Source organism: Argopecten irradians, chromosome 8 (assembly GCF_041381155.1).
Source record: "Argopecten irradians isolate NY chromosome 8, Ai_NY, whole genome shotgun sequence".
In the NCBI taxonomy this organism is placed as follows: Eukaryota; Metazoa; Mollusca; class Bivalvia; order Pectinida; family Pectinidae; genus Argopecten; species Argopecten irradians.
This window is the reverse complement of record NC_091141.1, coordinates 706,273-721,145: the sequence shown is the minus strand read 5'-3', so window position 1 is coordinate 721,145 and position 14,873 is coordinate 706,273. Positions and strand designations below refer to the sequence as shown.

At 35.1% G+C, this 14,873-nt stretch overlaps 1 protein-coding gene across 1 annotated transcript in view; it reads left to right on the top strand.

Annotated features, from left to right (window-relative positions):
- LOC138328870 (nuclear pore membrane glycoprotein 210-like) overlaps positions 1-14,873 on the top strand; it is a 59,437-nt gene that overhangs the window by 13,358 nt on the left and 31,206 nt on the right. Inside the window, 12 exon segments of the mRNA XM_069275585.1 lie at positions 117-222; positions 636-719; positions 1,120-1,265; positions 1,658-1,769; positions 2,651-2,710; positions 2,975-3,021; positions 3,246-3,319; positions 6,317-6,419; positions 8,686-8,878; positions 9,832-9,938; positions 10,382-10,486; positions 11,226-11,327. Coding sequence (XP_069131686.1) covers positions 117-222; positions 636-719; positions 1,120-1,265; positions 1,658-1,769; positions 2,651-2,710; positions 2,975-3,021; positions 3,246-3,319; positions 6,317-6,419; positions 8,686-8,878; positions 9,832-9,938; positions 10,382-10,486; positions 11,226-11,327 — 1,239 coding nt within the window.

Below are 14,873 nucleotides of genomic sequence, written 5' to 3'. Positions count from 1 at the left end.
GTCTGTAAAATGTAATTTTAGGCATAATAAATGATGTACATGTATTGCTTTTCACTTATTATTGAAAATCTTGAAGAATCCAGTGTTAATCAGCTATCTGTTAATTGCTGTCTCAGGTACGAGTTCTGCCACCCTCGGATATGTTGTTCCGTCCTAGGAGGGTTGAAGCCGCGGTGGGGACAGACCTGGAGTTACCCCTGGCTGTATTTGCTTTGTTTGAGGGTATGTTTTATGTCTTCACCGAGTGACAAGCTAAATCTGGAGAAATTTCCAGATTGTAATGTAATGTAAACATTTTAAAAGTTGTCTTTATTTTAATAATTTTGCCTTTACAATTAATTTTCTTATTGTTTTCAATGGTAGTCATGTGGATATTTCATTTCAAGTTTATGTGGTAGGTTGTTTAGATTTGATTTTGTCTTCCAAAGAATTATGTTTCCTGACTAAGTATTTAATCTGTACTAAATGGTTTCTGTTTCTTAATTTCTCAACAATTTCACATTTATTACTTTCACTGATCACACATTTTGCATCTTGATTTGGATTGCATGTTTTTGATCAAAAGAAGAGTAACAGCAAATATGTAACCTTGGATAAACAGTATTATTATAGACATGTTTTTGTATCCTTTGTAGGAACTCAACAAGAATTTAACGACTGTAGAATGATGAGACTGAATGTCACTTTCACTGATCAGACTGTGTTCAAGTATATAGAAGGTAATGAACTTGGGTTGGTGTCTCGTAGGAATCAAACCATTAAAGAGAGCTAGATATATTGTACTTGAAGATAAAGTTCAATTTCAAACAATTTTATGGACAATATCAAAAGGATTAGACATCAAGCATTGTCTATATAGGTCTTCTCCCAGTAGATAGGGTTCAGGTTCTCCTTGTAAATTTTTTGTCTTGGCAATAAACTGTAGGACAATGTCTGACAAGGCTTGCTGTACACTTCCATCTGAAATCAACATTTGAAATAACAAAAGGTATATCAATTGAATGTTTTTTGTTATTGGATATTTTACTACGCAAATGGCTATATTAAATCGAAGTTATTTTTGGTATGTGTATGATATTTTGGTGAAAAATGTACACATTTGATGTGTTTTGTTTGTAGATAAAATTTCCTTGCCTGAGAACGGTTGTCGGTTTGTGAAGGTCAAGGCTGTGATCCAAGGTCATACAGAGGTTACAGCCTCTTATTCAGTGGGTAACATACAACTAGAATCCACGGTGACGATCGCTGCCTATGACCCACTTCAGGTATATCATGAGTACATGGCAACATATCTCTTACATAGATTAGACAGCTTTCATTTTCAGTACTTAAAAAGGTTTAAAGTTGCTATCACATGTCAAAATCCCTCATGCATATTCAAAACACTGGTATTTGAAATGATTTGTTATTTAAAGTTGTCAGATCGATTAGTGCAATATTGTACGAATAAAGTAATGGCTGCGATGTAGTCAAAAGGTTGTCAAATTTAGTCCGCCCTTTTAGCCAGGAACAGACTATAAACATGGTAATATAAAAACCATATTTTGAACAAAATTAGACACAATAAACACCCTTGGTTGAGTGGAGGCCATCGGCGGATTCCAGTGAGGCTTTATCATTGTCAGTACAGCACTGAGGTTTGAGTTTTGATTTACAGGCTGTAGACCCGGAGAAGGAGGCAGTGGTAGCTGTAGGCTCTCTAAAAGAAGTGGTGTTTAGGGGTGGTCCCCAGCCCTGGGTCATAGACTCCTCAAAGTACTTCCAAACCTGTAAGTGTCATGGTCTTACACACAAACATGGTGCAAATTGTTATCTTATAAATGAATGTTTTGGAATAGTTTGTAATGTATTATATGATCAGCATTGATATCAAAGATCTTGTGAATTTTTTTTTCTTTTTCTTTTGCCTGTCGCCTTGGCTACCAAAATATACCAGTTACATAAAATACTCTCATGAAATGAACACAATTTTATGATTTAAGATTTCCCCAAAACTGGAAAACTGAAAACTGATATTTTGAACTAAAATCTGTTTAAGATATTGATCGAAGACTGGAAATAGATTACACCAACATCAACGGGACTAATACACGTACCACGTGATACCAGATAATGTTGTGCAGGGCTGGTATATCTGTAATGTTCCTGCTGAAATGATGTTAGCGCCGGATATCATCTTTTGACGTCATTTCATCACCAATAGAAACAATAGTCTCACACAAATATTATCAGGTATCACATGGTATGTGAATTGGTCCCATTATTTGTCCATACTACAGATTACTGCCCACCAAATTGACCATTAAATATCCTCAAGTCAAGGTCAAAGTACCCTTAAAGTGATGAGCCAAAGGTGTATGGATAGAGTGTGTGTGTTTGTTTAGTTTTACGTCCTATTAACAGCCAGGGTCATGTAAGGACGTGCCAGGTTTGTTGGTGGAGGAAAGCCGGAGTACCCGGAGAAAAACCACCGGTCAGCGGTCAGTACCTGGCAACTGCCCCACATGGGATTCGAACCCGCATCCCAGAGGTGGAGGGCTTGTGGTAATATGTCGGGACATCTTAACCACTCGGCCACCGCGGCTATGGATAGAAACACAAGATAGGGAATATAGTTATATGGTAATATGAAAAAAAAATTTCTTTCTAGTGAGCCCAGAGAAGCCAGACATAGTTAAACAGCATCAGTTGCGGTCGTTTGGCAACAACAGTAAGTAACAAGTACACTCATTGTCATTATCACCATGGTAACTATTTGGAACACATTCCCATATTGAATCAGATGATACTTTCAAATAAGAACTTCATCTCAAATACATGCCTGATATCGATATTTACTAAATGCTGTTGTGCAGCAATATATACAAATGTACTGTACTATTGTAATTGACTGAAATTATTTTAGATAATAGATGATTTTCACACGGTCATGTGGCAAACAATTTTCACCTGTAATATTTTTTGTGTTTTTCAGGAGGATTCCATAACTTTTTGGTGACATGCAAAGATATTGGAAAACAGGTAAATTAAGCTGAAATATGAGTTTTCCAAGTGATCAATCTATATTGACATATTCAGATTGTATGGAAAGTTTATTACAATTATTGAAATAATATGGATACAGTTTCAAACAATTATCAAATGTAAAATGATGTTTTTGACATTTGTTCAGGTGTTGAATGATCTAAATTTTTGATTACTGTACAATAATTATACCATATTATAGTTTTATAATCTTTCTACAGAAGTTAACCCTGAGGGTTGGAAATGATAAAACGGCCAAGAACCAGTACCCAGCCTCGGAGGAAGTTTCCATCATGTAAGTTTCTGACGATTATGCCTCTGTTCTTTTTTCTGGTCAAATGATAGCTATATTTCATTTAGGTAATTCTGTTACGTGAAGCTTCTCAAAGGCTTTAAGTCAATCAACATCCCAGGGATAGAAATATAATTATATAATTCCTCCCTAACTTGGATTGCCGTCTTCTACTTTTTAGGTCATCTGACCAGAAGGGTCAGGATGACCTATAGGCGTCTTGTTTCATCCGTCGTCGTGCGCCATCCACCATGCGCCGTCCGCCGTGCATAAACATTTCACATTTTGAACTTCTTCTCAAGTTTTACCAGTGCGATTTAGCTGAAACTTGCATGAAATGATCCTGACATGGTCCCGACAAAGTGTTGTTATTTTTCGGGTCGATCTGAAATCCAAGATGGCCGCCACAGTCGCCATCTTGAAAACACATTGAACTTCTTCTCAAGTTCTACCAGTGCGATTTGGCTGAAACTTGCATGAAATGATCCTGACATGGTCCCGACATGGTCCCGACAAAGTGTTGTTATTTTTACCGGTCGATCCGAAATCCAAGATGGCTGCCACAGCCGCCATCTTGAAAACTTCTTCTCAAGTTCTACCAGTGCGATTTAGCTGAAACTTGCATGAAATGATCCTGACATGGTCCCGACAAAGTGTTGTTATTTTTCGGGTCGATCTGAAATCCAAGATGGCCGCCACAGTCGCCATCTTGAAAACACATTGAACTTCTTCTCAAGTTCTACCAGTGCGATTTGGCTGAAACTTGCATGAAATGATCCTGACATGGTCCCGACATGGTCCCGACAAAGTGTTGTTATTTTTACCGGTCGATCCGAAATCCAAGATGGCTGCCACAGCCGCCATCTTGAAAACTTCTTCTCAAGTTCTACCAGTGCGATTTGGCTGAAACTTGCGTGAAATGATCCTGACATCGTCCCAACAAAGTATTGTTACATCTCTGGTTGATCCCAAATCGAAGATGCTACCATGACACTATATCTAATTAATTTCCTATATGTTAAGGCCCTTGGGCCTCTTGTTTGAAATAAAATTTGTTGAAAGAAATTGAAAATGATTCTGACATGGCCCTGACAAAGTGACACCATATATAATTAATTTTACTATTGCCAAGGTAGTCAGATGACCATTAAGGCCCTTTGGGCCTCTTGTTAGAATATGACTTCTGATTTGTAGCGTTTCTGCTTCTGGAAGCTCTTCCATCTATAAGCTAGAAGAAGATTTGAGAATAATTTTCTTTTTAGAAGAGAGTAAATTGAGTTGGTCTTTAGAGATTTACTTAGATAATGACAACAAAATACATATTTTTAATTTATTTTTCTGCTTCTGGAAGCTCTTCCATTTGTAAGCTTGAAGAATTTCTCTTTTTAGGTCATCTGACCAAAGGTCAGGATGACCTATTGTCATCGTGTTTTGTCCGTCGTCGTGCGCCGTCCGCCGTGCGCCGTCCGCCGTGCGTCGTGCGTAAGACTATTTATACAAAAGCCTACTCCTCCTTAACCCTTGAGCGGATTACATCCATATTTGGTGTGAAACATCATTGGGGGAGGACAATCATATTTTATATAAATGAGCCTGGTCCGACCCCTAGGGGCTGAGGGGTGGGGGCCCTAAAGGGCAAATTTTCTTACTTTAAGCTTTAAAATCCTACTCCTCTTTCATCCTTGGATGGATTTCATCTATATTTGGTGTGAAATATCATTGGGGAAGGACAATCATATTTTATATAAATGAGCCTGGTCCAACCCCTAGGGGCTGAGGGGTGGGGCCCCAAATGGGGAAATTTTCTTAATTTAAGCTTTAAAATCCTACTCCTCTTTCATCCTTGGATGAATTTCATCTATATTTGGTGTAAAATATCATTTGGGAAGGACAATCATATTTTATATAAATGAGCCTGGTCCGACCCCTAGGGGCTGAGGGGTGGGGCCCCAAATGGGGAAATTTTCTTAATTTTAGCTTTAAAATCCTACTCCTCCTTCATCCTTGAATGGATTTCATCCATATTTGGTGTGAAACATCATTGGGGATGGACAATCATATTTTATATCAATGAGATAGGTCCGACCCCTAGAGGCAGAGGGGCGGGGCCCCAAAAGGGGAAATTTTCTTAATTTAAGCTTTTAAATCCTACTCCTCCTTCATCCTTGGATGAATTTCATCCATATTTGGTGTGAAACATCATTGGGGAAGGACAATCATATTTTATATAAATGAGTCTGGTCCGACCCCTAGGGGCTGAGGGGTGGGGCCCCAAAAGGGCAAATTTTCTTAATTTTAGCTGGCCCACTTCCTGTTTTCAGGTTTCGGTCTCTGTTCTCAATGAAAATTAGTCTGTAGGGGTTTAAATTGATGCCGAACAACATGCAAACGTTTTCGTGAAGATTTTAGTATTCCAAGATGGCCGCTGACCCACTTCCTGTTTTCAGGTTTCAGTCTCCGATCTCAAGGAAAATTGGTCTATAGGGGTTTTAATTGATTCAGAAGGGGGAACTTCAGGTGAGGACAATCATATTTTATAAAGGACCGAGCTAAGACCCATGGGGATAGTACTGCGGATGTCCAAAATGGAAGCTTTGCTGAAATTTGGCTTTAAAATCTGACTCCTCCTTATATTAATCCATAAATGGGTTACAACCATATATGGATGAAGGGCTACCAAGTTTGTTCAACAAATGACATTTACCTATTTCAGAAACTTACATATTCAACTAAGGAGTTCCTCGTATTGTTTATATTAATCTTTAACCAATACTTTATACTGTGACTTTGTTGTTTTGTGCAATGAGTCAGATGACCGTTAAGGCCCATGGGCCTCTTGTTATATGAATAGCACAAACCGAATTAACCTTGAGAGATTTACTGACATAGTGACTAGGGTATTTGTTAAATGACACTTGTAGAGCTAATAGTTTGTTCTGCTGTTTTGAACCTGTATAAACTGTACTTCCTTTATAATTACAATATGTTCTACTTGACCAGATATAACTGTGCTGCTCCAGTAGAACTACACCTGACCCCACTAGTGAAGACAACGGACAAGGACCTACCACCATGTCCTGTTATACGAGATCCAACACAATCGGTAAGTCAGTACATTTAATCTCATCACAACCAGCCAACTGTCGAACTCTTCGACATTCGCTGTTAGTTTTTCCAGTGGCAGTGGCTGACATTTGCTGTTAGTTTTTCCAGTGGCAGTGGCCGACATTTGCTGTTAGTTTTTCCAGTGGCAGTGGCTGACATTTGCTGTTAGTTTTTCCAGTGGCAGTGGCCGACATTTGCTGTTAGTTTTTCCAGTGGCAGTGGCCGACATTTGCTGTTAGTTTTTAGCACGATGGAGCGTAGCTCCATCGTAGCTTATAGCATACCCCCTAGTTTTGAAAATCACGTTGTGAACAGGATATCTCAAGTTATACACCATTGACAGCAATGAAATTTGGCAGAGACATGTAGTTATAGATAAGGACGGAACTGATAAAACTTGGCGACAAACAGACATAAACTCTATTTTTGAGGAATTAAAATATATTTCATTCCTTCTTTGTCTATAGTAATATTTAAATGAGAAACACAATGCATTATGGGAAATTATATGGCTGACGGTACCACTTCATACAAAAGAAATAAAGTTTAAGAAAAGATTAAGGCAATTAAGAAATATTCATTATTTTTCTATTCTTAAATATGTTACTCAAAGTGTCATGACATCATAATTACCTGTGTTGGATAATCTATATTCCCTGGACAGTGTCACAAGTCAGGTGACCTAGTTTCATCTAGATGCTGTTTATAGGCCTATATGTGCGTGTAAATGTGTTACATATACCATTTACTGTTAAAGGGAAAAACAATGGTTGAGAGTTAATTAATGTATTTTGTTATCAAGGCCCTGGGAAAGGCTCGACTGTAGCTGCCAATGTCAATTTGTTGACCCGTAGTACACATTCCGTTGTGCCGAGACCCAGCCAATACAACTTGTGCATTGTTATCTTAATTGTGAAATTTATATTGTGTTGAAGAAAATGAGATAAAAGATAAGTAATTAATTTCAACGTATTGAAGCGAATTCAGTTTACCTCTTATAACCAGGAAAGCCAAACATCATTGATTTTTTTGACACCTATAATGAATTAAGCCCTCCTCCAGCAGGTATCTTTTAAAAGTCTAGTCAACTTAACACTTTGATTATACATAGTTGTACATGTGTGATACCGATAAGCAATCATACAGGAAACAGTTTCCCCAATTATTTTTTATCATATAACAATATTCTGATAAATTTGAATAAACAGCATTGTTAAATTTTGAATTTTATTAAATTTTCTAATATTAAAGTTAAGTTGATGCTATTTGAATTGGTCCCAACAATATTCTTACTAAGAAGATGCTGCTTCTGCATACGCTCACACTAAAATCCTGCTCAGAAAAAAACTGTTCTGCACAAATCAATCTTTTTATAAAACTGTTGATCTATATATAACTTAACATGTGATGAATGACATCTGTCTTGAAAGAATTTTATGATTGTTTTAATACCAACATTGATAACAATTAAATACCAGCGGTCATTTGAATTATTAGTTTAAACAGTGCATATGAATGATAATCAAGAATATTAGTCAAAATCAATTATTAAACATTAATTAACTGGACCATCGTGCTACGAGGCCATTGGCCTCTTGTTCCAGTGGCAGTGGCCGACATTCGCTGTTAGTTTTTCCAGTGGCAGTGGCCAAGTGGTCAAGATGTCATAATATATACTGCTACAAATCCTCGTCTCTGGATCCCAAGTTCAAATCCCATGTGGGGCAGTTACCAAGGATTGACCTGTGGTCAGTTTCTCTCCAGGTATTGACTAGTGGTCAGTTTCTCTCCAGGTATTGACCTGTGATCAGTTTCTCTCCAGGTATTGACCTGTGATCAGTTTCTCTCCAGGTATTGACCTGTGGTCAGTTTCTTCTCAAGGTATTGACCTGTGGTCAGTTCCTCTCCAGGTATTGACCTGTTGTGAGTTTCTCTCCAGGTACTTTGGGTTTTTTATACCTGCTAAACATGGCATATACATGAATGACCCAAGCTATAAATAGAATTTTAAACCAATAAAATCAAATCATCAGTAAAAACTAGACAATTATTATTCTCTAATCTTCATGTACTTCTTTTGTTAATCATATTTTCATGGTGTCATTTTCAAACTTCACCTGTTCAGCCGCTTTGGAGATTATAAGTCTATTTCCTGTAATAAAAATGTATGATACTCTGTTAATATGGAAGTCATATTGTGAATGATTTTTAAACTTATTGATAACCCAATTACCTTGCTTCTCAATGATAAGATTGTATTGTAGGTACCTGTACACTGTAGCCGAGATCTTGACATATTGGTGACTGTGACAGACTCAGCCGGTAACAGGTTTGACAATTTCTCCTCCTTGGAATTTGAATGGACACGCACTGACCATTCCCTGGGCTCCTTAGCTATGGATACAGGTGTGATGAGTGAGGTCAGCACGTCCAGTGCGGGAGTCACGACTGTAAAAAGTAGGTGACAGTAGTGGATTTACATTCTGTTTCACTGATAACAGTAATTTGTAGGTTTCATTACTATAATTTTCTTACCTCAGCATTCAAATGATGAAAATGAAAGAATCAAAAGTATATAGTAAAAGAAGGATATTCAAAGGACAGCAAAAAGTATGAATTCAAAACAAAACTTTTCAGGAAATCATGAAAGTAAATGTTTGGTGCATGTTAGAGTTAAAGTTATATATGACGTATTTTTCATTCTCACGAATCAAGATGAGGTTTTAATATGTTATTTATTACCAAAAATTAACAACATTTTGAGAATTACAGTATTTTCAATGCTTACGTTTTAATTTTACTAATACATATAAGAGCTGAAAATGATTTTGGCAGTACTGCCAAAAATCATTATATTAACATCTGTAGTGAAGTGAAATGAGTCCATACGGTCGGACCATGAAGCCAAATCGTGATATACAATTTCATTTATCATTTTTATAACGTTATTAGTCATTGTTAAGTGATTTCTGCAGGTAACTTTCCATATAAACATACATAAGGTATAAAACAACAGTTTTAAAAGCGCATAATTTCTGCGTTGCAACTAACGTTTATCACACATCTGAAGTCATTTGAATGATTTTCACAGGTTTATTCATCAAACTTTATGTTTTTCAATAGATTAGTGAGGAAAAAATAACATGTCAAAATCTTCGCCCAGTTACGGCGAATATAACTTTAATTATGGATTATGTTTAACAGCGCAGCACTCTCTTACTTTTTGATAATCAAAGATACATCATTGGGATGAGGTTCATGTGTATCTAGAACAATTTGAATATTTGTTAATTGTTCATTTTAATATTTTAGAAAATTAAAAAATCCATTATGAATAAATACTCTTATGATATTCTTAATTCCTAAGTACAATTCTTTTGCCTGATTATAATAATAATATTTTTTGACAGACTTTCAGACCCTGAACCCAGCTGGTCGCCCTGGTTACATCACTGTAACTGCCACTGTGAACCGCTACTCTGACAAACATCTCCGCGATGCTGGATCTAGGATATACGTATGTTTACTAATTAGAAAAAAAGAACAATTATCTAGGATATATGTATGTTTTTTGGAAAAAAGAACAATGATCTAGGATATATGTATGTTTACAAATTAGAAAAAAGAACAAGATCTAGGATGTATGTATGTTTACAAATAGAAAAAAAGCAATGCTATTGTATGAAATGGGCATGTTTAATTTCAATTTGGAAACTAAGTTGTATAACATGAAATATTGCTTGTGATACTGGTATGCGATCAGATTTTCACATTTTGCACAATTAAATGTATAAGAGTACCTAAATTTGTTCCATTCATAGCTTATCTAAGACAGTGTGTATGATACATAAAGTAAAATTGTTGTTTTAAAGATTGATAATTGCATAAAATTGTGCTTTAAAATCATTTCGATAATATTGGTCATTATTGATTTGATCCGATTTGATTTTCCCCATACAGGCCCAGATAACTCCACCCCTCAGTAAGTCTTTACAGTTAAAGCTGGTGGAGGAAGCTGTCGTTTCTCCAGATATGATATCTGTCTTCAACCATCCATCTAACAAGGTTAGTAGGAAAGGCAGACAAAATCACAAGGTCATCAAATGCAATGTCCAGTAAGTCTAGCCTCAAAATCAAATTCAATTTGTAACATGGTTCGTACAGAAGATGAAAAGTGCTTGAATTTGGGGTCAGTGCTGGAAAAGTGCTTGAATTTTGGGTCAGTGCTGGAAAAGTGCTGGAATTTTTCTTTAACTCCTTGAAAAGTGCTGGAATTGAAACTTCAAGCTCCCAGAACACTGACAAAAGCTCTGTTGTCAATCAATTTATCATAATTTCAGTAATCAGACATTACTTGGGATGACTTTGTTGTTTGATAAGAATGTGTAATTGAATCTAATTACTCTGACAAAATTGTACTAACAAATTGCTTGCAAAATTGTAAGCATGTTTTCTGAAAATTCTGATTTCGAGTCCAATGTAGAAGAAAAAAGTAGTGCTTGAAAATCTAGAAAAGGTGCTGGAAAAGTGCTTGAAAAGTGCTGGAATTTTGGTTTGAAAATCTGTACGAACCATGTGTAAGAAAACTTCTAAAATAAAGAACTATTTCATTAGAGATCAGCAGTTGCTAATAAAATTTAGGAAAACATTCATCAAACCTTATTCTTACTTTTATTGACCTTTGTTTAACCTTCGACTATTTGAGTAGCAATCAGCAGTTGCTGATATTGTTAAAGGAATTTGTGATCAGTTGCAAACATTCCTTACACCATATTATGACCTAATACCTTTCTTTATCGTCCAGGTGACCGTAAACATACGGAAGGGTTCTGGCTACTTCTACATCCACCCATCCCAGTCCGACATCGTGAAGATTGACTACAGTGACCAGAAACACGAGATGCTGGTAAAACTTTACTCTAGCATGCTATCAATACTCTAGTATACTAATGTTTTCTGAAACATGGCTTATAACAGACAAGATTGTTTTCTGCTACTGAACTGAGGCCACAATTTTCATTTTTAGCTCGCCTATTCGAAGAATAGAGGGAGCTAATGTTGTCACCCCGGCGTCGGCGTCGGCGTCGGCGTCGGCGTCGGCGTCGGCGTCAGCGTTGGCATCCCATTTCACGTTAAAGTTTTTGAGCAAGTTTCTGTTTCGTCAATTGTTTAAGCTTAAGTCATCATAAATGTTTATGATTTTATTTTCCTAATGTGTATGGATGCTGAACGTGATAATACAACCAATTTGGGGCCCTTTAGGAGTTTTTTGAGTCTGGTAATTTGTCATATTTCCGTGTTAAAGTTTTTGAGCAAGTTTCTATTTTGTCAATTGTTTCAGCATAATTATCATAAATGCTTATGATTTTATTTTCCTAATGTTTATGGATGCTGAACGTGATAATACAACCAATTTGGGGCCCTTTAGGAGTTTTTTGAGTCTGGTAATTTGTCATATTTCCATGTTTAAATAGTAAATACTTGAACATCAACTTCTTCTGAATAGGTGAGCTTTGCTGTTCTCCAACAGCTCTTGTTTAGAATCTAGAAATATTAAAGTCATGAAATTCCTTGAATGGTTAAAAATATGGATTCTAACTTACATTCCTACTTTCCAGTATAGGCTAATCTTACATAATATAATTACATATGTTATATTACATTCAGGTTAAGCCCCTATCTGATGGGGAATCTTACATTATATAATTATATAATTACTTATGCTGTATTACATTCAGATGAAGCCCCTATCTGATGGTGAATCTTACATTATATAATTACATATGTTATATTACATTCAGGTTAAGCTCCTATCTGATGGTGAATCTTACATTATATAATTACATATGTTATATTACATTCAGGTTAAGCCTCTATCTGATGGTGAATCTTACATTATATAATTACATATGTTATATTACATTCAGGTGAAGCCCCTATCTGATGGTGAATCTTACATTATATAATTACATATGTTATATTACATTCAGGTTAAGCCTCTATCTGATGGTGAATCTTACATTATATAATTACATATGTTATATTACATTCAGGTGAAGCCCCTATCTGATGGTGAATCTTACATTATATAATTACATATGTTATATTACATTCAGGTTAAACCATATCTGATGGTGAATCTTACATTATATAATTACATATGTTATATTACATTCAGGTTAAGCCCCTATCTGATGGTGAATCTTACATTATATAATTACATATGTTATATTACATTCAGGTTAAGCCCCTATCTGATGGTGAATCTTACATTATATAATTACATATGTTATATTACATTCAGGTTAAGCCTCTATCTGATGGTGAATCTTACATTATATAATTACATATGTTATATTACATTCAGGTGAAGCCCCTATCTGATGGTGAATCTTACATTATATGATTACATATGTTATATTACATTCAGGTTAAGCCCCTCTCTGATGGTGAATCTTACATAATATGATTACATATGTTATATTACATTCAGGTTAAGCCCCTCTCTGATGGTGAATCTTACATTATATAATTACATATGTTATATTACATTCAGGTTAAACCATATCTGATGGTGAATCTTACATCATATAATTACATATGTTATATTACATTCAGGTTAAGCCCCTATCTGATGGTGAATCTTACATTATATAATTACATATGTTATATTACATTCAGGTTAAGCCCCTCTCTGATGGTGAATCTTACATTATATAATTACATATGTTATATTACATTCAGGTTAAGCCCCTCTCTGATGGTGAATCTTACATTATATAATTACATATGTTATATTACATTCAGGTGAAGCCCCTATCTGATGGTGAATCTTACATTATATAATTACATATGTTATATTACATTCAGGTGAAGCCCCTATCTGATGGTGAATCTTACATTATATAATTACATATGTTATATTACATTCAGGTTAAGCCCCTATCTGATGGTGAATCTTACATAATATAATTACATATGTTATATTACATTCAGGTGAAGCCCCTATCTGATGGTGAATCTTACATTATATAATTACATATGTTATATTACATTCAGGTTAAGCCCCTATCTGATGGTGAATCTTACATTATATAATTACATATGTTATATTACATTCAGGTTAAGCCCCTATCTGATGGTGAATCTTACATAATATAATTACATATGTTATATTACATTCAGGTGAAGCCCCTATCTGATGGTGAATCTTACATTATATAATTACATATGTTATATTACATTCAGGTTAAGCCCCTATCTGATGGTGAATCTTACATTATATAATTACATATGTTATATTACATTCAGGTTAAGCCCCTCTCTGATGGTGAATCTTACATTATATAATTACATATGTTATATTACATTCAGGTTAAGCCCCTATCTGATGGTGAATCTTACATTATATAATTACATATGTTATATTACATTCAGGTTAAGCCCCTATCTGATGGTGAATCTTACATTATATAATTACATATGTTATATTACATTCAGGTGAAGCCCCTATCTGATGGTGAATCTTACATTATATAATTACATATGTTATATTACATTCAGGTTAAGCCCCTATCTGATGGTGAATCTTACATTATATAATTACATATGTTATATTACATTCAGGTTAAGCCCCTATCTGATGGTGAATCTTACATAATATAATTACATATGTTATATTACATTCAGGTTAAGCCCCTCTCTGATGGTGAATCTTACATTATATAATTACATATGTTATATTACATTCAGGTGAAGCCCCTATCTGATGGTGAATCTTACATTATATAATTACATATGTTATATTACATTCAGGTGAAGCCCCTCTCTGATGGTGAATCTTACATAATATGATTACATATGTTATATTACATTCAGGTGAAGCCCCTATCTGATGGTGAATCTTACATTATATAATTACATATGTTATATTACATTCAGGTTAAGCCCCTATCTGATGGTGGAATCTTACATTATATAATTACATATGTTATATTACATTCAGGTTAAGCCCCTATCTGATGGTGAATCTTACATAATATGATTACATATGTTGTATTACATTCAGGTGAAGCCCTATCTGATGGTGAATCTTACATTATTAATTACATGTTATATTACATTCAGGTTAAGCCCTCTCTGATGGTGAATCTTACATTATATAATTACATATGTTATATTACATTCAGGTTAAGCCTCTATCTGATGGTGAATCTTACATTATATAATTACATATGTTATATTACATTCAGGTTAAGCCTCTATCTGATGGTGAATCTTACATTATATAATTACATATGTTATATTACATTCAGGTTAAGCCTCTATCTGATGGTGAATCTTACATTATATAATTACATATGTTATATTACATTCAGGTTAAGCCTCTATCTGATGGTGAATCTTACATTATATAATTACATATGTTATATTACATTCAGGTTAAGCCCCT